The 23,738-nt window shown below is 40.6% G+C and overlaps 1 protein-coding gene across 2 annotated transcripts; it reads right to left on the minus strand.

Annotated features, from left to right (window-relative positions):
* Nucleotides 1-567: 567 nt before the first annotated feature.
* Nucleotides 568-11,832, minus strand: klhdc4 (kelch domain containing 4). Of its 2 annotated transcripts, XM_044193907.1 has the most exons (14): nt 11,602-11,832; nt 11,197-11,288; nt 10,190-10,268; nt 9,711-9,809; nt 8,281-8,417; nt 7,879-7,971; nt 6,924-7,086; nt 6,729-6,807; nt 6,385-6,593; nt 6,029-6,257; nt 5,739-5,927; nt 5,520-5,536; nt 5,417-5,450; nt 568-2,852 (listed from the first exon to the last, which is right to left on the minus strand). In XM_044193907.1, the coding sequence occupies exons 1-14, from the start codon at nt 11,698-11,700 to the stop codon at nt 2,680-2,682; spliced, it is 1,692 nt and encodes a 563-aa protein (XP_044049842.1). In that variant the 5' UTR covers nt 11,701-11,832; the 3' UTR covers nt 568-2,679. The 2 variants fall into 2 exon arrangements, with proteins under 2 accessions (XP_044049842.1, XP_044049841.1); XM_044193906.1 differs by having other exon boundaries at nt 5,417-5,536; nt 11,602-11,831.
* Nucleotides 11,833-23,738: the final 11,906 nt, after the last annotated feature.

Consider the following 23,738-nt stretch of genomic DNA (forward strand, 5'->3'; position numbering starts at 1 on the left):
GGAAACAAACTATAAACATAACATTGACATATTATCCCCTTTTAAGTCAATATAATAAAACTTTATATACCATGTTTCATACAAAAAGATGCATCTGGCAAAAACATGTTAATTGCTAATTGCTAATTTACACATTCACCAGACAGAGCAACAATGTCATTCATTTGGAGTCGTGTTTCTGGCCCCCTATGAATTTAAGTCCAATATTCACTTTAGTTTGTGGACCCCAAAACAGAGCTAAATCCTGTTTTCTCTTTTTTGGTCTCCACCAACTCCTAATGGAAAAATCTGGCTCTTTAGCTGCTAAATGCTCCACTATATTCACCAGCTAGTCGCTAACTCTGTCTTTCTGCCATTCTGTGCTGGTCAGGTACTGGACAGTGAATTTATCAGGGGGTTCTGCTGAAAAAGCTGCCTGTTGCATCTAGAAAGAATGTTGATGAGAGCGGTGCGAGAGGCCATAAAACCAAAAAGACGCTGAAACGCTCTGTAGAGCTGTGGGCAACGGCAGGGTCTGGGATAATTCTCTGTGGGTTCATCACTACAAGCAACACCTTTCACATTGCATGTAGTCATTTGATTGGTTTTATTAATATATTTGAAAATTACAGTGTGAATTACGGCCCAAATGGCACCTCATAAACTCCAGGGTGGAGAAAACTCAAAAGGTAAAATCAGACAATGACAGTAATGTCCTTTTTCTCTTCTCTGTTGTGTGACATCTCCATGCAGTCAATAAGGGCACTCCTCTGGGTGGTCAATAATTACGTAAGTGTGCCTTGGAATTGCGTACCTTAGGATCAAAAAGACTGTAAACCACCAACCAAACAAATGATAAAAGATCTGCTTACATGTGTAAATAACATTTACTGTGGTTTCCATCCAGTGGACAAAAGGGAACTCTATATTGGGTCACTAGTTTTGGCCACTTTGACATCCAAGATATTCTGGCAGCCAAAAGTGATTCAGTTCTTCTACATATAGAGACTTTATTAATACAAAGTCTGGCAATTTATTTTGCAATATAATGTACACCAAGTAAAGAAAAAGCTAGAAATATCCCCCTGCCTCGAACTGACGTACCTGTATTCTACAAGTTTCTCGCTCACACACACACACTCACGACAGACGTATCTCTGACGATTACACGCTGCGTGCCCCGACGTCAGCAGTGCACCCAAAAAAATCTCTTTAGTTATTTATAAAATCTTTTTTTGTCCCGGAGTTAAAATAAAAAAGGGGGTCGCAGAAAAAAAGAGAGAAGAGGGGTAGTGAAGGAGGGAGACGTGATCGAGAGGAAGGCAGCCTCATTCTCATCCATCTCTCTTTCTCCTCTATTATTCATCAGCCTCTTCTCATCCCTTGTTCAGCATGCTGATGGAGGATAAAATAGGTCAGAGGGATAGGCTGGTGCTCGCAGTGACTGATGTCTTCCCTCACACATCGTGCACTAGTCCCCTCCTCCTTCCCTGCATCCCTCGCTCCTCCTCCTCTCCCTTTTCTTCCCTGCTGGTGCCGACAGTGTCTTGTCGTCCCACCTTTCTCACCTGCTCTCTCTACCTTCTCCTCTCTTCGACACTGCTCCCCCTGCTCTCCACCCCCTCACATCCCTCTCATCTTTTGATGATTCCTGAATGCTGTCATTGCTCGGCTCAGCGCACCTTCCTCTCTCTTTCTCTCCTTCCATTATCCCTCTTGCTTGTTGTAGAGGAGTAAAACTCAGACAAAGGACATGTGTTGCTGCTAGCTATCTGCAGGGGGCACACCAAACCATCACATCCATGAAGCAGTCATCTTGCTACAGGGAGAAGAGAAAGGCCTGGTAAGCAGAAGTGATGGAGAAAGAAGCGACTTGGCTGGAATGATGAAAAAGTTGACCAGTGTAAAGCAGGAAAAAAAAAAAATTGAATGCAGGTTTAAGTATAGACAAGTTGTAGCTCTGGTACATCTTGTCTGTGTAGCATCACAGGTCTCTGTACTTCTGAAGAAATCTGAGAAGCTTGCAAATAAAACACCCGCTGTGACATCACTGATTGGACTGTGACCAGAAACTATTTCAAAGATTCAAACCATGGTCGAGCAGCAGTTTCCCCAATGTACTTCACTTTACAACAGTAAAAGAGAAAAATTACAAAAAACTTTTGACAGATTTTTGAATATGTATGTATAAACAAAGAAACGTGTTATAGAGAAGTTGTACAACTTGGTAGTATGTACAACCTCCAACTTGCTAGTCCTCATGAAACCAAAAACAAATGCAATTTAATTCCACCTGCCCCTTTAAACACTCATTTCTGCTTGACTTTGCTTTACAACACTGGTCTCAAAATTGACAGCAGCAATATAGGTACAAAAATGTTAACGTTATTTATTATTTAGTGAAGTCACAGAATGGTTATTTTAATGAAAATGAATGAAAACCGTTATACTCAACAAACCATAATACCACGTCTAATGTAATGGTATACTCACAAATGGAAAATAGTCCATATATTCAAATTTCATTTGATCAGTTGGAAGAAAATAAAGTGTTTTAGTTTTCGGTTTTAACTTGAATGAAATTCAGCTTGCATTGCTGATTTATTTGCAGTACAGTTCAAATGACATGTTTTATAAAAAGATAATTTCAAACAAATATTTCACACACACACAGTCACTCAGACAGTTTGGCATATCCCACTACTGGTCTTCATAGAAGACTTTGGCCATGGCGAGGGCGACTTTAGCGACCTTTTTGTCCTTGGCATCGGAGCCCATGTTGGCACGTGCCAATCCTATCCAATACTGCTCTGTACGGAGCTGGTAATCCATCACTGTCTCTCCCTCCTGCACTGCAGGGTGCTCTTCTTCATCTGGAAACACACAGTCCAGTAGAGAGGTTAATTTTGCTTGTAACATTTTAAAAACTCATGGTCAAATTTACTGAGAACAGCTTCTAGCTGGTTTCCTGCCAAATCAAACATCAACTTTAAGGGAGCGTATCTGCTCCTAATTCCCCAACAAGCATATTTCATAGATTCAAGTGAACAGGAGTGGCTAAGGTTAGTCCAACCTTATATTAAATGAGATCTTAACTTATAATGTCTTCTTTGGCTCTGGAGGAATTTAGTCAAATCTGAGAAAATAACCGTTAACCATTCTGTTAAAAATACGAAAGACTACATTACAAACCTTGGGCATGGAGGTACCAGGCAAAAGATGTTATCAGTCGCATTACAGCAAATCTAAGATCCAGTGTTACTGGAGATTGACCCACACTAGGGAGTAAAAGTCAGGATTATAGCCCCACCAATACTGTATTTTTGAGGCCAATACCAATATTGATATTTGTAAGTTTAAAAATCTGATAATGATATATCAGCCAATACTTATTTTTGAACATAAACAAATAAAATCCCAAATTAGTTTTTTTTGCCTTTTTCAAAGCAGACATTTTGACTTGTCAGAATAGGAAAAGCACAGGTGTCGCTAATAACACTAACAGTGGATCCATTCCATTCATGTGTCCCACCCAGTAAGTCATGATAGTAAGTCACAATACCAAGACCCTGAAACTGAAAGAGCTAAATGCAATTCAGTCCATCATTGAGGTTTTATTTACACCGGTGCTTTTCCTACTGTGACATGTGAAAATGTCTTCTTTGAAAAAGGCTTATTGTCGGTCGGTTGGGCGGGCCACCACTTTGATTCAGAATGAATATTTTACAATAACTATTAATGGATTGCCATGGAATTTGCAACAGATATTCAAGGTCCCCAGAGGATAAACTGTAATCACTTTGGCGATCCCTTGACTTTTCATCTAGCGCCATCATCAGGTCAACATTTCATTTGTCCAATACTTGGGTTTATAACCAAATATCTGGTTACCTGCTCTACCTAAAAGCCACAGCCATCATACAAGCGATCCTTTTATACTCACAAGTTGTATTAATGATTTAAGATGATCAAACGGCCTTCACCATTTGTGTAGCGCCTCGTAAGGTGCGCTGTTCTAACCGCATTTCCTTAATGACATTTCACCTTTATATTAATTGTGTTTTTAATCGGCTACTCCTTGGCTAATCAACTCCTATAATAGTGACATGATGTTTACAAGTGCAAACAGCTGCTAACGTCACATTACTATATCAACAAGAACATTCTCTTCTCAGCACTAATTTGCTGTATTTCATGTTGTCATATAGTCTATTGCCCATTATGTAGTCTGCAAATATCATTCCAAAATTATAGTCCTATGATGACAGTTGCAATTGGGGCTGTGGGCTCCATTTGAGATCAATTTTACTTTGTCAGTGTGTTTGTGTGTAGGCCTTTATAATATACTGTAGCTTATATAACTCAATCACATATTTAATATACTGTATATTCCTCAATCATATACATAATATACTGTATGTCACTTTATTTGTATAGTACTCTTCATACAAACATTTGTAGTGCTTCAGACCATAAAATATATAAAGGCTATATACTGTATGACTGTGTGTGTGTGTGTGTTCAATAAAAGAAAAGTATGATGTACATTCTTGTCACATTATGCCACGTTGTGAATTTAATTAAAAGTAAATATATAAGTTGTCTTGAACACTGTTATGCTCATCTGACAGAGATCATAAAATACAACAAAACAATGGACAGCTGATGCAGCTGTGCCACACGTCGTATTTAATTGACGTCACTTTAAAATGACGGCTCCGAAGAGAGGATATTTCATTTGGTTAAATGTCTGTTGCCTCGACTCCTCTCTCCTCGAGTCTCTGCCTCGCCTCCTCCGCTCGCATCTCTGGTGGGAGGGACTACGACGCGAGCCGAGAAGCGAGGAGCGGAATCGAGGAGGTACTAACTGAGAAATGAGAAAGGCCTACTGTGTGTATGTTAACATGCTAATGTTAGCATTTAGCTTAAAGTACTGCCTCAAAGATCTACTAGCATGGCTGGAGACATTTTTTCATTGACAATTAACTTGTCAGTGCTCTCTGGTGGACAAACTCTGTAATGGCTTCACAACCCACCTCAAACAAATGTTTGGACTTCGGTACTGCAACTTCTTGTTACTTATTTGCAGACATATTCACCAATACAGATATATTTGCAATAAGCTGATATCAGTCAATATATTGGTGTGGCCAATTTAAATTGATATTAAAGATATTTAGAAAAAGATGTTGATTTCTACTTAAATCTAGACATTTAACGCCTAGAGTCGCCTACTGATGCCATATCAGTTTTCATATTGGAGATGTTTCACGTGTTTGGAAGGTTGGTATACCTCATATCAATATCTGTTTAATGTCAAGCATATTCTGATCTAGATAATGTGCTTGTTGCTCATTATAAGTCACATGAAAAGGTAAAGTGGAAAAGAAAGAGACAGGTAAGTGTAACACAGTGAAGAGACAGAATAATCCCTTGCCTTCTTCATCCTCGCTTTCCTCTTCAGACTCTTCCTCCTCTTCTGCTCCTTTCGCCTCCTCCTCCTCCTCCTCCTCCTCCTCATCCTCTGACTCAGACTCTTCCAGCCACTCCTGTGTCTCTGCCGAGAAAGAATCATAAATCCAATTGAAACCTCACACCCTACTCTCCCATCTTATCGTCCTCCAACTGCTCCCCTGCGTCACGAGATATTCAAACAAGACAAATCAGCATACTGGCTGCTGTAGGACTACCTGCTGAGCTGACATTTCATATCCTTTCTTGTCTACATGTGTTATTACTTATATAACTTTTTCACTCACTTGGGTCCATTTCAACCAGAACCTCCCACTGGTCCATCTTGTGGAGGTCCAGGCAGTAGAAGTCGTTCAGGGTGAACTGGCGGTCGCCAACCTCGAACATCCCCCCGTATAGGAAAAGCTTGCCCTGACGCACCGTTGCCATGGCGCTGGACCTTGGGCAAGGTTCCACCAGGGGGGCTGAGGCTGAACCTGAGGAGATAAAGGCATGTTATTGTCCAACCTATCTATATTTTTTCACATCTTAAATTAGTTTAGTGTGTGTGTGTGTGTGTGTGTGTGTGTAATCTTGCCATCGTCCTCCTCCTCTTCCTCTTCCTCCTCTTCCTCCTCCTCCTCCTCCTCCTGAGCTCCAGGGATCACTTCCTTGATGGTCATCACTGTGCCGTCCTCCGTGACAATCTCCTTGATGACCTCAGTAGGTGCCTGAGGTGCCGCCTCCTCCTCCTCCTCCTCCTTCTCTGCTCCCTCCGCTCCACCCTTCTTCCCCCTCCGTCGTTTCTTCTTCTCTGACTTGTTTCCCTGGACAGACAGAAACAAAACGATAAACTACAGCAGACCGCCAAAGCAGTGCTATGTATTTTTCTGAAATCATATCCTTTCATCCAAACACCCCTTCATGCAGCAGGTTCATGGCCTTGTAGCTTACCCTGAGCAGGCTGGGGAACCAGCGGTTCTTCACTGTATCATACAGATAGAGGTCGTTGTAGAAGTCGCCCTCCAGTGACTCCTCCTCTTCCTCATCACAAACCCCACCAAACAGCACCGCCCGCCCCGCTGGGCCCACCGCCAGAGAAAAACCAGAGCGAGGAGGGGGCTTGCTACCAGAGGGGTTCACTCTGGACCATGACCACTTCTCTGGAGGACAGAGTCAGACAGTCAAGACAAGTCACAAAAAATACCAACACGGATAGTAGCTGGATGATTTCTATTAATATTTATCACTTGTATTGTCTTAAATAATTTTGTCTCTAACAATGAAGTTTTTCATACCTTGGCCATCTTTACCCTCTCGCTTCAAAAGAAACATGTCAGAGTGGATGGTTCCCTTCTCGACATCCTTCTTCACTCTCTAGATAAACACACACACACACACACACACACACACATTTATCAGGCATCTCCACATCACATAAAGTAATATTAGCAATATGGGAGAGGCATTCTCTCTCTCACACACACACACACCACTTTAGAGTATCCCCCGTAGATGATGACACCCGTGCCGTCTGGCGTGGAGGTCATCTGACAGGCAGAGCGTGGGGAGGGGGCGGAGCCTGATGGAGTGAGGCGTGACCAGGAGAAGGTGTCCAGGGAGAAAGAGTACACGTCATTGTAGTAGATAAAATCCCTGCAGGGGGAGGAGGAGGAAGCAGGAGACAAAAGGGCTGAAACTGAACCAAAAAACCAGAAGGATTTGATACATTTAAGAGCTTAAGGAGTGTCAACTTTATGACCTGTTGCAAGAAGATTCTCACTTCACTGAATCTATGCGATACTCACCAAATACTGAATCAAAATCATCTGCAACTTCTGACATGAATGGCCTAAAACGTCAGGAAGAGTTTAATGACCTGAACTTCAATGCCAGTATACCAGTACACTGCATACAGGATGCTTCTGTTTCATCACCCTGATCTGTGGTATTTCGTACCAAATGATGCCGAAGGGACAAAAGAGGCCATAGATCAAACATGGGTTAGTCCAGTTTTCTTTAAAAAGAACACTGCTGTTTAGAGGACAGTCTGGATTTCATTCTTAACGCTTGGACATACTTTCCGCGTTCAGCAGACCCTCACAGACACGCAGAAAGTATGAATTTGGCTTTAAAGCTGCATTGATCCTTTTTTTGGCCACTTGGGGGCAGAACTCTATAACAAGCGTAATATCACACACACACACACACACACACACACACACACACACACACACACACACGTTTGACATATTAGGGCCTAAAGTTGATATGGCTAACGTGCTAGCAAACAGTTGCATATTTACACATCCTGCAGACATGAAGAAACATTAGCATTTTTTGCATGTATCAAGGAAGTAGTGATGTATCCAACCATGTTACCTACCCACTGTCCACTCCATTACAGACATATTGTCCTTGTTTACTATTCAGTAACCTTCTGCCTACCTGGTGCTCTCATGGAAACCTCCGAACACCAGCAGCTGTTTCTTGCTGAGGACCATCCGGTGGCCGCTGCGACCTGATGGACCACCAGGTGCCCTGGAAAAACACAAAACTTTAAATAATTTCAGATCACTGATGTTTGTAAAATGACACTTACAAATACAAAGTAATAATCCACAACACCATGCACCTGTGTATTTTTTATTAACCAATCAACTTATCTCCTCATTAGGCTTGCATTACGAGATAGGATGAACTAATTAAGAATTCCTCATCGATTAATTTAATATAAAGTAGTATTTCTTACAACCCTCAGATCCCTGTATTCACACATTCAATCATTACTTCCATTTATCCAGCCTTCCATTCATCATTACATCTATTTTTATGACTGTCTGCACATACTTTATGTTCTCCCAGGTGTGTGTAGCCAGGTGCAGCACCCAAAGGTCCTTGTAGTGGTAGAACTGTTCACCGTTAGGAGAGGCAAACTCTCCCCCAAACACCCAGAGCTGACCCCCACCCTGGGGAACTACCACCGTCTGAAGGGAGGAAAGGAGGGAGGGAGGAGTGAGACAGGATGCAGGAAGAAGGGGGGGGGGGGCATGTACAGAGCGAGATAAGCAGGTTCGATGTCCTCAGATTTAATTGGTTTTCCTGCAAAGGCCATTAGCCGTGATGACTTTGCTGATAAGTTTCAAAGTTTCCCCAAAATGTGCTACAACAGTCTGCCCCCTTGTGGTTTAAATGAAGAATCACATAATTGATCAAGGACTCCCAAGCAAAATTATATTCCAGTGTAGCAAATGTAGCATTACCAGGGTCCATTAAACATAAGAGTAATATGATTAATACTAGTCACCTGGGGTCTCATTTATAACCGTTGTCTACGCACGAAATGGGGCCTTAAAGAGGAGTAACGCGAAAGCTGTGCTCTGTAAAAACAAACTTGACGGGAGAATGTGCACACCTGTAAGCAAACTCTGACCCATGTGTACGTGCATTTTGGAGACAGGGGAAATTGGCGACGCAGATGGTGAGGTGGTGAACTGAAGCCAGATTGTATAATGATGCCTCTCACACATTTAATTTCACTTAATATCAAACATTAATTATAGATCCACGTTATCATAAACATTCAAACCAGCAGTATTCTATTCCTATTCCTTAAGCACCTTTCAATTGTAAAAGACATAAGCCAACTCAAATATTAAATCAAAGTCCGCTCAATATTTCATCAGCGCTGTCTGACCATCACATCACCCGGCACATCTTCACCACCTGCACACATGAATTGTGTAAATTAGCTAAGTTTGGAAATAAAGTGACAACTCTCGCACAATCGCTACAGGACAACGAATGCAAGGATCAGGAGGGGACCATTTATGGTTGAATGTGGGCGTGTAGAGGGCGGGATATGAGGCTGATCCACCTGCGCACGTTTGCAGGCGGACTATGATTTATAAAGGGAAAGTTGCCTGCAGGTGTGCCTATGCATGGTTTTCTAAATCTGAATTTTTTTTTGGCGCACAACATTTTCAGCTTTTGTGCACACGTACACTTTTAGTAAGGATCCTACGCATTTTTTTCTAAATGAGACCCCTGATCTTTGCTTACTTGGAAGCGGTACTATGTAACTAAAACTGTTGCTGAGAATCAAATACTTTCATGGAAAGCTGAGAACTTATACAGGCAGAGGGAGAAACAGTGGACAATGTGGCATTTGCTGGCTGCTGGATTTTCAAACAGAAAACCACTGCAGTGTTTCGATGTGAGCAGAAATATTAGCAGAGTGTGCAACAAAAGAGGCATAAGGATCCTCTTTGTGGGCGTACCTGGTGAGAGCAGCGTGGGGGAGGAGGGTTGGGGATCTCTGACTTAACCCAGCTGTTCTTCTTGATGCTGTAGAAAAACAGATCGTTGTACAGGTACGTCTGCAAAAAAGGCAACAACAGGTTTTTAAATTAACAGTTGATTTAGTGGAATTTCTGCTGAAATGTATTGACAAAACTGGGAAAAGAAGAAAGCTCATGAGCTTTATAAACAGTTACACAGTGTGGATGATTGTGAAACTGTGATGACCAATTGTTTACATTAAGAATACAGATGGCTTCTGCTTTAAAGAAGCTGCTATTAGTACTGCAAAATCTGTGGCTGCGAGCTGGTGGACACAGATTAAATGTCACCATGTTGAACCATCTTTCAGTCTTTCATCTTCAAAAGACATATTTGGAAAGTCTGCATCCAAAGTGACAAGTTTCATAAATCACTAATAGATAGATAAAGAAGCATTTATTAGAATAATGTTTACTACCTTCTTTCCATTGAAGAATTCTCCTCCAAACAGGATGAGTTCATCTTTCTCAGGATGGGCAGAGAGAGACGCACTCAACCTGAAAGACATGACAAGACATCAGAGACTAAGACACGTACATCCTCCTACTTTGGCTGGCAGGCATGATTCATGCATAATGTTACAACCCTGAAATGGCTTCTTAGCTAAGCTAGCAGCATGGCTCTAGGGATGGCAATGTTGGTCTGTCGGTCAAGACTGAAATATCTCAACAACTATTGGATGGATTGCCATGAAATTTGGTATAGACATTCTTGTCCCCTTCAGGATGATTTGAGATCTTTTTGTGATCCCTGAACCTTCATCTTGTGCCACCATCGGGTCAAAATTTCAATTTGTCCAATACTTTGGTTTATGACGTGCAAAACTAATGACATTCCCATCAGCCTCAGCTGTACTTTGTGTTTAGTGCTAGTTAACATGCTAACATGCTAAACTAAAATGGTGAACATAGTTAACATTATACCTGCTAAACATTAGCATTTTAGCATAATAACACCAATAACACCACCAATCTGTAAAACAGCCCAGAAGCAACTTCCTTTGGAAGTGGAAAACTCATGATACTCATCTACAACTCTTTGGTGGAGTCATTCATGACGAGAACAGGCTTCATCACATAGTTAAGAATTTGAGCTTCTCCCCTCTGGAAGGAGATTCAGATTTCAGGGTAAGAAATCATTTTGTCTCTCATGTCTTTAAACTGTTAACTGTTGATGAGTCAGCTGATGATCTTGCATATAAAAATTGGTGGGTGACAATGGTGATGTTATTTTAACCTAGGCTGGATGATTATGGCGGGATGTTGATGTTATGCTATCACTGATCTACACTGTTTTGTGCGAGCTAGTGATATGTTTGTTTTATGTTTGATATGTTTCATTATGTTCTATGGCCTGTATGTGTTCCGTGTTTCACTCGGCCGCAGGGGGGGAGTTGAAGTTGTAGAAAGTGATGCAGTCTTTCACCTTGGTGATGGAGGTGGACATGTTGTCTCTACAACTTGGGTCTTATTTGCATCCAGATTCTGAAACTCAGCAATCAGAGCCTCCAAATCCTCCTGGAGACAGAGAAGGAAGGAAGGTAAGAAGATCAAAACCAGAAGGATGTAAATGGCTTTCAAAAATTAGATAATGTTGCGGGTCCTAGTAATATTGCAGACAGTTGTGTTAACTTGCACTCATTTAGTTTGAGAGTTGAATTTTAGTTAGCACTTGCAGTAAACTATGCAGTGAAAGGACCAATAGCTAGCTAAAAGTAATTTGCACAACATATTAACGGCTATTAGTGCGGCACAATGTCTTCTTTGTGTCATATGAAAAGAACAAAATGTAACATATAGCGTTAATCATTTAGTCCAGTTTGAGTGTTACCTCTTCTCGTTTGGACCTCTTTGAAACCTTTTTCTCCATTTTGGCAGCCGTCTTCTCCGCTCCCTTCACCTTCTTTTCTTTCTTTCCCTTTTTGCCCATGACAGCTGTGATGCACTGGCAACTACCGTTCAATTTCCAGGGGTTTGATCTGTGATTGTAAATGAAGTCGGTGTCACATGGAGATCCAAACAAACTGGCATGCCGAATGCCTTTCCTCTGACAAGCGAGATTTACTTCCGGCAACACACTGGACGTTAGCACGGCGTGGAAATGTAACAGCGCCCTCTAGCGTGCGGAAGACATATAGAAGTTCAGGCTTTGCCACTGAGCTCTAAACTTTGACTTTCTGAACCATAAACGGTATATAAATATCTTTATATAGATATCTATGTTCTAAACCGAGTGCAGCCACATTGTAAACACTCAAAATGATAAAACATGCCAAGTTCAGCATCCTGAAAGAGCCTCCATGTGTTATCTCAAACACAGTGGCGACTTTCATGGTTGAATATAATTTATTTTTTGAACAAAGAGCAGCCAACAAACACAGGGTGAAAGCAGAGAATGTTGAAAATTTGGTCCTAAAGTACCCCTCCATTCAAAAATGTGTTTTTCTTATGTTTATGTCCCCTGAAATGTCAGACCTTGAATTTACTGACTTGAATCTGTGCAAAGTTTGTCACTAGAGAGGTGTTTTCACATTCCTCTATTAAAGGGGGAGATGTCTGTACACTTCCATAAAATCTGAGATTCAAACGTACTCCCGGCAAGTTAGATATGGAACGTGAACAAATTCGAAAACCAATACCACCAGCAAAGAAAGCTCCAGCAGAGCGGACTTGTCAGCGCAGAGTGACAGTTTGCACTAAGTTAGCGGAGTGAAAGTTTTGAAAGCAAACATGGTAGAGTGTGCAGTTTTGGGATGTAAACCACACCCTGGAGCTTCCTTCCACTATCTACTAACGTTACATAATAATGAACACACTGTAACATCGTAGCAGATATTATTGTATGTTTCACAACCACTAATGCTGTTTTCTCTAACTCTAGCCATCTTGAGCACACTGCTCTCTCACCATGGATGTATGTCTCTCACCCACATCCATGTTCTCACCGTCAACCTAACATGCAGCAGTAGTGCTCAACCTGTGTGAAATGTCACAGAGAGAAACGACAGGTACTAATGAGCAGGAAAGGGTGTCTTGACACCCTGATATAACTTTTTTTTTTTACAAGAAAACCCTCTTAACAGTCCCTGCATGCACACAGCAGCAGTGATCCATCATTCATCAACAGTAATATTTGTTAATTTTCAGCTAAAATGTGATGGTTTGATGAGAGGACGCTGAAAGTTGGGTACTTTCTCAAAGAAAAATTGAACACCACGGAGATGCAGCAAATAGAGTTAAGGACACTTTAAAAATGGATGACAGTATACATTATAATCAGAAGGGGGCAGCTGTGTATTTCTTTGGACCCAGTCATTCAAAACCTTTACAGGTGACTTGAACCACAGCATTACAATAGCCCTGCAATTTCAAGGGGTATTGTGTTAATCTCCTTTGATATTTGGAGAAATATATTAGTGCCTGACACTCGAAGAGATAAAATGTCCAACTAAAGCAACACCTGGAAATTGAGTGATGATGTCTGCTTTGTGAAGGGAGGCTATTTTTACAGTGAAACATTGTCCACCGCAGAATTAAATGTAGCAGTCAAATGAACAAGATTGCTATATATATATTGCTATATATTGCTTTCACAATATCAGTGAGGATGTCTCATCTATGCCTTCCGCTGCTTTGAATGGATCGGCCCTCTCTGGTTAAATGGAAGTCTTATCCTTCATCTCCATCACTTCTAATTATTTCATATCTGTTCACAGTGATTAAAAATGGAGGACACAATGTTTAGACCTGACCTATGAATTCATCAAGGCCAGTTTCTGCTGTGGGTACCCGTTCTTTCCAGCCATCTGTCAGCATTTTGTGATATTCATTTTCCTTCCCAGCATCTACAAACACTCACAAAAGCTCATACACACGTGTACACACACACACATCAGCTGACTACACACACACACACGCACATAAAGCACATGACTGCTCTGCCCAACACTCACTCCTGACTGCTAACCTTTGGTGCTTTTATGAGGCTCCCTGGGTATGTGCTACAGTGTGTGTGTGTGTGTGTGTGTGTGTGTGTGTGTGTGTGTGTGTGTGTGTGTGTGTGTGTGTGTGCTACTGTGTGTGTGTGTGTGTGTGTTTGTTTGTTCACATGAGTAAGGGACCGAATACAAGTGAATTTTTACTTCCGTAGAGAGCCTAAGGGACCACATCTCCATCTTCTCCACCTCAGGGCATTGCAGGGCAGTCACACATTTTATCACAAGTTCTCCACTTGTGCTGGTACAGATCGTGTCAAGAAATGAAATAGCACAATGAACTACAAATTCACATTATATTTATGTTTCAAATAGGAAACATGCACCCCTTCCTGGGAGCCATGCCCATTAAAAAATTTCACTGAAGTCATGTGGGGATCCATGAGACAGCGGCCCTTGAGCAATACTGGTTCCTTGACCATTATTCTTGAGACCAGCCTGCAAGCTTACTGAAGTATACGCAGAATGCCCTAAAGGCAAAACACTTGTCTGGACTTGACTTGATTGACTTGGCTTTGCTTGGTTTCAGTTTTTGATTTTACTTGCCTTGACTTGAATTTATTGATTTAATTTTATTTGTTTTGGCTTGTTTTGAGGTTATTCAATTTGACTAGACATGGCTCGTCTTGTCTCTGAACTGATATGACATGGGTTGACTAGATTTGATCTAGAATACCTTGGCTTTGCTCAGCATGACCTAGTTTGACTTGACTTGATGTGAGTCAAGTTAATTCAAGATAATTTAACTGGACTTGACAACACAGGTACTTTTCAAGCCTAGGTCAGTGAGCCAAAAGAGAACATGGACATCTTTACCGTGATGAAGACAGAAGAACAGATGGCTGCTTTGCACCGGTGCCCATCTGCATGAACACACACACACACACACACACACACACACACACACACACACAAACAAATGCATTTGTGACTCAGCATCAGTGCGTCAATACTGCTCTCAGAACCATGCTGTCTGCCTGTTAGCCTAAACGTCTGGACGTGACTGACGCTGAAGGGAGAGAATAAAGGACAGAGGTGATGAGATTAGCGGAGATGTTGACACCTAGGTAGGCAATTACCCAAGCTGTGGTTATGAAGGTTTCTGAAATGTTGCTGCAAACACACGAACAAGGGAGCAGGAATACAAACACAATTGTGGCCCAACATGGAAAACTGATATCATTCTGCTGTTGTTCAGAAACAAAGCAACCAATCTTCATGCTCAGATTTACTTTCTCAAATTCAAGCAAACCCACATACATTATATTTCTATCATTGTGTTTGTGAAAACCTTGCATTTACAGTACAATATTAATTTCCTAATTCTGGGCTTCTAACTCTCACCCCAACATCAATATAACTCCAAATCTAATAAAATTCAGTTTTATCCTGAGCACCCAGCACCATATGCTTCTGTTGTTTCATTAACCATGAGATTTTTACCTGCATATTTCTTAGACTGGAGCTAGCAATAAGCTCTCTTGCAAGTTCAAATTTTTGAGAAATACGCTTACTTTATTTAGATGAGAGGATTGATTCCAGTCACATGTTTGTGTGTTAAATATGGAGCTGGAGATAGATTAGCCTAGTTTTGCATACAGACTGACAGCAGTGGGGAACAGCTAGCTTGATTCTGTCCAAAGCGAAAAATACCCTCATCAACAACTTCAAAGCTCACCAGTTAATAGGTTACATGTCATTTGTTGTATCCATACACAAACAGAAATGTAAACATGTCAATTTGGGGGGAGTTGTGTGCTGTAAATATAACAACAGACTGGTGTAGTGACTTCCCAGAGTCTTGCCAAATCAAGGTTTCCGGTCGACCAGCAGTGTCGCTGTGCTGAAGTGCTGCGCAGTTGGAAAAGCTGTTGTTTGTTATACAAAGTGTTAATTAGGTGTGCTAGGTGTATTTTTGAACTTCTCCCTGCTTCCAGGTTTGATGCTAAGCTAGGCTAACCTCCTTCTGGTTCGACGCAGATATGAGAGTGGCATCAGTCTTCTCAACTCAGTCTAAGCAAGAAAGCAAGTAAGCAAATTTCCACAAGTGTGAGTGCACCGCTCTGTCAGCTCAGCCTGCAGCAAGGCCCAATATTGTTAGCCACAGTGGGCTACTGCCCCCAAAATGGTATCACCCCGTCTAGATTTATCTTGCTCCATACCAGTCTGCCACTGATTTTTTAACATTTTACTATTTGGTTAAATTCTTATTACTTAAGAATTAAGACATACAGTACATTCAGCCTACATGTTTAGCTCTAGGATAACAGGCTAAAAAGTATCCTTTATGTGTTAGGTCATGAGATTATAATACAACATATTCTGATACCTTTTCATGCTGGAGCTATAGACATCTAGCATGCTCAACAATCCTTCATCCTTCTCTTTTTATCCATCCTCTTTGTTCTTATTAGTTTAACCTGTCCACACTTAACTGGCACACAAGTCAATGGCTTTTAGGCACTAATTTATGAAGCAATAGCTGACAGAGGCCTTGTTCTCCCTGAAAATGAAATGTTGCAATGTGCTTCAGTAGGCTTTTTTTTGTTGCTATTTTTGCAGAGAGTAATTCCAAGTGCACAAAATGAAACTAAAGTAATTCCAGTGATGCGATACAAACCTATACATATTCACTATACACACAGTACATGTATAAGTTAGCTACAGATATAGTAATACAACAGTGCTAGTCAACCCTGTCTTTAACTACAAGTTCTCATCCACATCACACCTATGTCCTCTCTTGTAATTCACAAGAGATCTTTTTGCATGTGTGGCAATCTTCTGCAGATATGTCCAGACATCCAGCATTCATTGTGTCCAAGAGGGACATGTGATCACGTGGCTGGGAAAATAATTCATCTGTGGGGTTGAGGAATGGAGAGTAAGGTGGAAGGAAAAGTGACGCCATCCTGGGATGGGCTGTTAACCACTCTGTGACTGGAAGAGATGGTGAAACGTCGCATCGTCCCGTACAATTACAAAACCTTCTGGATTCTGCCTCACTGGCCCCCCTTTCCTCGCCCGGCACAAGTCTTTCATAGAGGTCATCAAGGAATGAAAATAGGCGCTCAGTGTTGTATGTCCCAATTAGGAGTTTGTTTCTTTTTAGATGTAGAATGGGCAAAATATAGCAAATTGCAGTCTAATTTACACAAATTTTGCGTTATGTTAGGTTTTAAGCATAAATGTAACAGTTTTGTCAATAGTAAGTAAACATGCAAAATGGAGTGTAAATACACAGAGTTTTGGTGGTGGCTGAGTTTGAGTGAGAAAACAGTTCATGAATTTTGAAAGATGGTGTCATTGAATAGATTTTGTGTCAAAGCAATGAAAGGTGATCCACGGTTTAGTCCACACTGACTTCTGTTGTGCTGACTGTGTGAAGAGGTTTGAATAAGTGAACACAGTATTGAGAACATTGTTAAAAAAATGTAATACAAGTATGAAAATGCTAGGACATGTTTGTGAGAATCATATTTGTGTGAAGTATGTACCGGCTGTGAAAACAAATCTCCCTATGAGTTTTGTAAAAATCCAGTCAGCAGCAAGGCAAATACAAACACAGAGGTGCTGTGTGTGTGTGTGTGTGTGTGTGTGTGTGTGTGTGTGTGTGTGTGTGTGTGTGACATCTTCTTCCTCTGTGCTCCTTTAAACCTCACAAACAATAGAGAAAGACAAACACAAGTAAAAAGCGACTGTTTGATCCCAGTGCACCACCCAGTGTGTGTCTGTGTGAGCCTCCATGCACATGTGTGTTCACTATGTTCCAGGGAGCATGTAAACGCAGCTACGTGTGGATGTTTCAGTGAGTGTGTGTGTGTGTGTGTGTGTGTGTGTGTGTGTGTGTGTTTATATAGGGAAGTGAAAATCAGAGCTCACGCCTGTCAGTGTTCCCTGTAGTGTGGATATAGACTGTTTGTTGTACTGCAGCCACTGCTCTGTCTGGTTTCCTCTCACACAGCTTTTATCAGCAGCAGCAGAGTGTGGGAAAGAGAGGAAATAGTAAAAGGAAGATGGAGTGAAAAGGAGGTTGCATTGTGATTTTGTCTATTTTGTGTAGCTGTCAGAAATCACAGCTGTGGAGAGGATCTGTGTGTGTTAGATACAAAAAGGTTCTGAGAATATGAATGTTTCAACCACCACTGATGGAAAGTAACTCTAACTTCTAACATTTACTAAATAATGGCAGTAAATCATTCTGCCAAAATGGGCTAAACAACAACATTTCAGGCCAGGATGGAATGAACTCCATGTAGAGGCAAAAGAAGCTTTTAAAAACTGGGTTTTATCAGGAAAAGCTAAGCATGGCCCAGAGTGTGAACACACGAAACACTGTGCGCTTTATTAAAAGAATCGAGCAGGCCATGAGTTTATGTTTATGAATTCTGGAAAGGAATTACGATTATCAGTAAGATGCCCTTGCCATCCAGTTTTGATGGGGTTACTGGGTCTGAAAATATTGCTGAACTGTGGAGAAAACATTACATAGATCTTTTTAATTGTGTTAAGAGTGATGGATTTATAGGTTGGTGATTTTTCTAACAATGATGGTGTAGATATTAGACCTGATGAAGTACGCTACGCCACTGAGAAATTGGCAGCGAACAAAGCATGTGGCCTTGACCAAACAACAGCAGAACATCTGAAGTATGCTAGTCATAGAATCTCAGTGTTATTTGCTGTGTGCTTTTCTGGATTGCTAATGCATGGCATGCTACCTGACTCTATGTTAGTGCCAGTAGTAGGTACTCCTCTTGTTTTTAGAAACATTGGAACAAATGTCTGTACTGATATTGTATTTTAATTTTTTTTTATACTGATATGGACCTATGTGTCTGAATAAAGTTAACTTGAACTGAAATTGTAGAATTTATGGTCAGCAATGAACACTTTTCTCATCTTATCAGAAGCATAGCAGACAATAATCCCTCTGTCAGCAAACAGGTAACTAGCGTACATAACACATACTGTAACTTGGCGAGGCAAGGCAAGTTTATTTGTATAACACATTTCAGCAACAAGGCAATTCAAAGTGCTTCACACAAAACATCAAAAGCATTGCGACAAAGTGCAAAAGAAACACACCACAAAAGAAAGCTCATTAAGAGCCAAGATAATCAAAAATATAACAAGCTATAATAGAATAATATTTTTTTTTATTATTAATAATCAGACAGGTATAAAACACAAAAACAAAAGTTACACTGCAGTGCAAGAAATTAATCATTATCTGATTTAATAAAAGGCAGCGGCAAACAGAAAAGTCTTCAGCCTTGATTGAAAAGAACTGAAAGTTGCAGCGGACCTGCAGTTTTCTGGGCGTTTGTTCCAGATATGTGGAGCATAAAAACTGAAGGCTGCTTCTCCGTGTTTAGTTTTGACTCTGGGGACAGAAAGCAGACCTGTCCCAGACGACCTGAGAGGTCTGGATGGTTCATAACGTAGCAGAAGATCAGAAATGTACTTTGGCCCTAAAGCATTCAGGGCTTTATAAACCAACAGCAGTGTTTTTAAATCAATTCTTTGAGAAAGAGGCAAATTCATTGCAGGCCCTGGTAGATAGAAGTTCAGAGGCTACTGACAGAGGAGGGGTTGTTAGCCTGTCGACAGCAGCAAACAAGGCACGTGCATTATTATTGTTTTTGGTGATGATGTCAGAGAAGAAGGACCTCCTTGCATTTCACAGTTCTAAATTGTAAATGCGAAGTCTCTCTTTATAGATGTCATAATGAACCTGGAGATTTGTTTATCGTCACCTGCGTTCAGCTTTACGACACTCTCTTGTTTTTGTTCTTACCAGCGTGGCATTTCTCCATGGAGATCATTTCTTACCAGAGACAGTCTTCACCTTAGTGAGTGCAATGGCATCAGTAACATTTGTAATTTTAGAATTTAAGTTACGTACAAGCTCATTGACTGAGACCCAAGAGAGGGTGGGTGTGGAAGAGAAAGTCTGATTAAATATTTCACTGGTGTTTTCAGTGATATACTGTTTTGTGATTACTTCTGTTTGAACATATGTGTGCACGGAGATGGCACTCTCAAAGAAAACGCAGGAATGATCAGAGAGAGCGACATCACAACCTTAGAAATGTTCAGACCCTTGGAGATGATTAAGTCCAATGTGCGCCCCTTGTTGTGTGTGGGCTCCGTCACATGCTGAGTCAGTGCATAGTTATCAAGAACACGACACAGTTCTTTAGTCCCTCTGTCCTGGGTGTTGTCAACATGGATGTTAAAATCACCAACAATAACTACACTGTCAAAGTCAATACAGATTATAGACAGCAGTTCAGTAAAGTCATCATAGGATTTGAGTGTAATTGATTTTTTGAGTAAAATATGTGCATCTTTAGTTTGATAGATGTACAGCTTCTCAGTTAGTCACTAACTTTGTCTGCTGTTTTGTGCCGGTGGACAGGTATTGTACATTTGCTTTATCTGAGCTTATTTGCTAGAGGACATTGCCTACGGGGTTGCAGATATTCTTTGTACTCTTGTACATTCCCATGTAAACGTCTTGCACATCCCAGTACAAACAGTAATTTAATTGAAATTGCAGTCATATTGTACATATTATTTACTATTTTTCTAATATTTTTCATATCTTATTGTCTATTTTATAAGTAAGACTTTTGACTAGCAGTACTTGCTTGCTATTTTTCTTTATATTTTTCTACTTCCTATGTTTATTGTATGCACCATAATACCAAAGCAAATGTCTTGTATATATAAACCTACTTGGCAATACAGCTGATTCTGATTCTGATGAGAAATGTAAAGTGAAGTCAGATAAACAGCCATGTGTGTCCCCTGCTGGGCTCTGACGAATGACACAATGTTTGCTCATTTCACACAAAGGGGCTTGACATTTACAGAGCCTGGTTTATCTCATCTGGTTTAAAGGCTGCAGCTTGTAAATTAGTTTGGTTTTGGTTGTTTTATTCTGATAACAGAGGAGGCTTGTGAGTAAGAAGAAACTCCTGTTGGTCAGTGTATTTGGCTATGAGGCCAATAACAGTGTTTAATAAAAATGTGATATTGTTGTCATTCCCATCCACGTCTGAACGTCCCAATGCCATACTTAAATGGTATGCAGCTATTATTAATATTATTAATTACACCTGTGTGTGTCTGCTGTGAGACAGGTCTACTGAGGATGAAGATGTTAAGATTAAATAATGCAAGAAATAATGGCTTTTGGCAGCTTTTACTCTGAATATTAGCCATCATGAGTCCTACTAGAGACCACGTCTCCACTCAGTCTTACTATTATAGTAAGTTTGTAATATTCGAGTATAAAGTTGTGGGTCAACAGACTTGGAACATATGCTTGTCTCATCTAACTCAAAACTTGCCAACAGACTGTTGGGTTGTTGAGGAGTATTAATCTACTCACCCTGAGAACGAGATCATTCTTTATAGCATAAGTGACCCCGCTGGCAGTTTTTCTATGTTTGTAGTTTCTCAAGCACATGATGTTCACATGCAACAGAAATGGTTTTGTCATCAAAAAGTTCGTTGCCATGCTTTTTTATAACTTAGATGGGTTGTTTCACTCTGTATGATTTTTTTTTCCATGAATGTCATGACTAATGAGCTATGTTTTACTTATCCCGAGCAACTGTTTTATTTGTTCAAATTGCGAACTGTACAGAATATTTATAAAAGAATGCTCTGATATTTTACAAAGGAAAATTTGGTAGGTTTTGGCCGACACCTTCTTGTTTCACTGTGTAAAACTTTGTCAGTAGTAATCAAGTAAAAAGTAATAAGTCATTTTCCATGTACACTAAAGAAAGAATTCTGTTTCTAATAACCCACTTGATTTATATTTTGAAACCTGCAGCCAAAGCAATCTTTAAATTGTCAGGTTTCAATCATGCACCACTACAACCACGCATTAGTGTACTAGTGTGTGAATTGTTAATGCCGTTCAGTCTTGTTCAAGCACTTGTCAAACATGTCTGATTAGTTCAGTGCCAACAATTCAGCTGGACTCCAGCCTGCCTGCCTCTAAACATATAAGGGTCTCAACATATACATGGATCATTTCATTACTGATGTATCTACTTGATTGTTTCGATCATACTCACTGAGCAAACTTGATCAGCTAACGTACATATGATTTGTGCAACATGGTGTACGTACACGAAGAGTGCATGTATTTTATGACTCAGTAAGGAATGTTACATTAGTGAGCTGTCAGAAGGTTTGTTGGCTCATGCCCACTTGATTTCACCTACCCATGAGCAACAACCGCACCTTAAAGTTAATCATACAGAAATATGAGAGCGAGACAGGTAGAGTGTGTAATTATTGGGGCAGAAGGGGCTGTACAGTGATTATGAGTTGAGCCCTAAACTCAAAAAGGTTGGTTTCCATCCGACCTGTAAAACTAACCAACCCAGGGCAACAGGCATCAGACCACTGTATGAGATATTTTGTTAACTACTGGTCAAAGGTGATCACAGGATAATTTGGAAGGATTGATGGGAAAAAAAATGTTGGAAAAAGGATTTCTTTGAAATGTCTGCGGCACAAGTTTATTCAAGTTTATTCCTCGACTTTTGTTTTCTGTGATTTAGTCTTCGTAATTACTGAGTCTTGTGAAGGAGAGGCATTCCTCTTTCATCAGGTCGTTGTTAGTCAGATTTTTAGACTTCTTTTCACTGATCAAAGAGCCAGGGCAGTAAAACAACAGGCCTATGTCTGCAGATGCAACTAAATCTGAGATTTTATGAGAAATACGAAGACACTCAAAGTTCAACTGAAGATGAATTTCACTGAGGTCCAACATTCGCTCATAATGTTTTGATAAAAACTGAGGAATCCAGATGTTGATTTCCATGCTTTATTTCCTGTTAACAAAAGACTATATAACGAACATCGGAAGTTAAAGAATCCAATAATGACTCCAGCTGGATCCACAAAAACATCCAGTACATTTTCAAGTAAGTGTTGAGTGTTGAATTGCAGCCAGTATAATTAAGGACTACGCACCCCTATACCTATACAAACAAACACATGTAGGTATTCCTCCAACAACAGTCTCATGATCAGCTTTCACACCTCTCAGGCTGTTTGAAGAAAACCCTGTTGCTGCCTCTGAGTCCTGAGAAGTGGCCGGCAGGGACACCCAGGGTCAGCTGAGGCCTCTTTGTGAAATGTTGCAGCAACCTGCAGCAACCTCCCCTATACTGCAATTTGCTAAAACACTCTTACAGAGTAACAGAGTTTGTGACTGTTATGTCGTCTCAAGTCCTCATTAGGCTCTGCTGGTGTGTGGTACAGGGATGTAATGTTTTTGATGACATCACCCATACGTCTTTAGCTTTTATTAGTGGCACAGCATACACTGGAGCACATGTCAACATTGCCCCATTTTGCAGAGAATGTATAAAGACACACAAGCATCAGAAACTAATAGAAAGACCAGTTTGTGTGTTTAATCCTGCTTTGAAGAAGTGGGATGGGTAAAAGGGGTGATGGATGACAATCTTAAGATTGAAAAAAGCTAAAAGAAATCTTGCTGTGGAGACAGCAAAGAATGTCAAAGCAGTACAGTTATTCCAGCACAATCTGGAATCTGTTGCTCTAATTACACCAGAAATGTCCATTTTTATCCACTTTACTCCAGTGGTCAAGACCAGGATGGGTAAGATAAGGTGGGGTTTTTCTCCTGAGGTTAGGCAGGAAATGTATCTGCACTGAAATATTATCAACTTGTTTACACATCCAGCAGATACGGAGCAACATTAGCATTCATTTAGAGTTGTGTTTCTGTCCACTTGGTGAATGTAAGGCCATTATTCACTCTCCTTTTAGCTCTGTTTGGTCTTCACAAACTCCTGAGAAAAATATATGGCTCTTTAGCGACTAAATGCTCCACTATGTTCACCAGCTAGTCGCTAACTTTATGAGGTGCTGGGCAGGTAGCATACAGTTGGTTTTTAGATGGGGGTTTTTT

This window comes from Siniperca chuatsi, linkage group LG4, assembly GCF_020085105.1.
Source record: "Siniperca chuatsi isolate FFG_IHB_CAS linkage group LG4, ASM2008510v1, whole genome shotgun sequence".
Classification (NCBI taxonomy): domain Eukaryota; kingdom Metazoa; phylum Chordata; class Actinopteri; order Centrarchiformes; family Sinipercidae; genus Siniperca; species Siniperca chuatsi.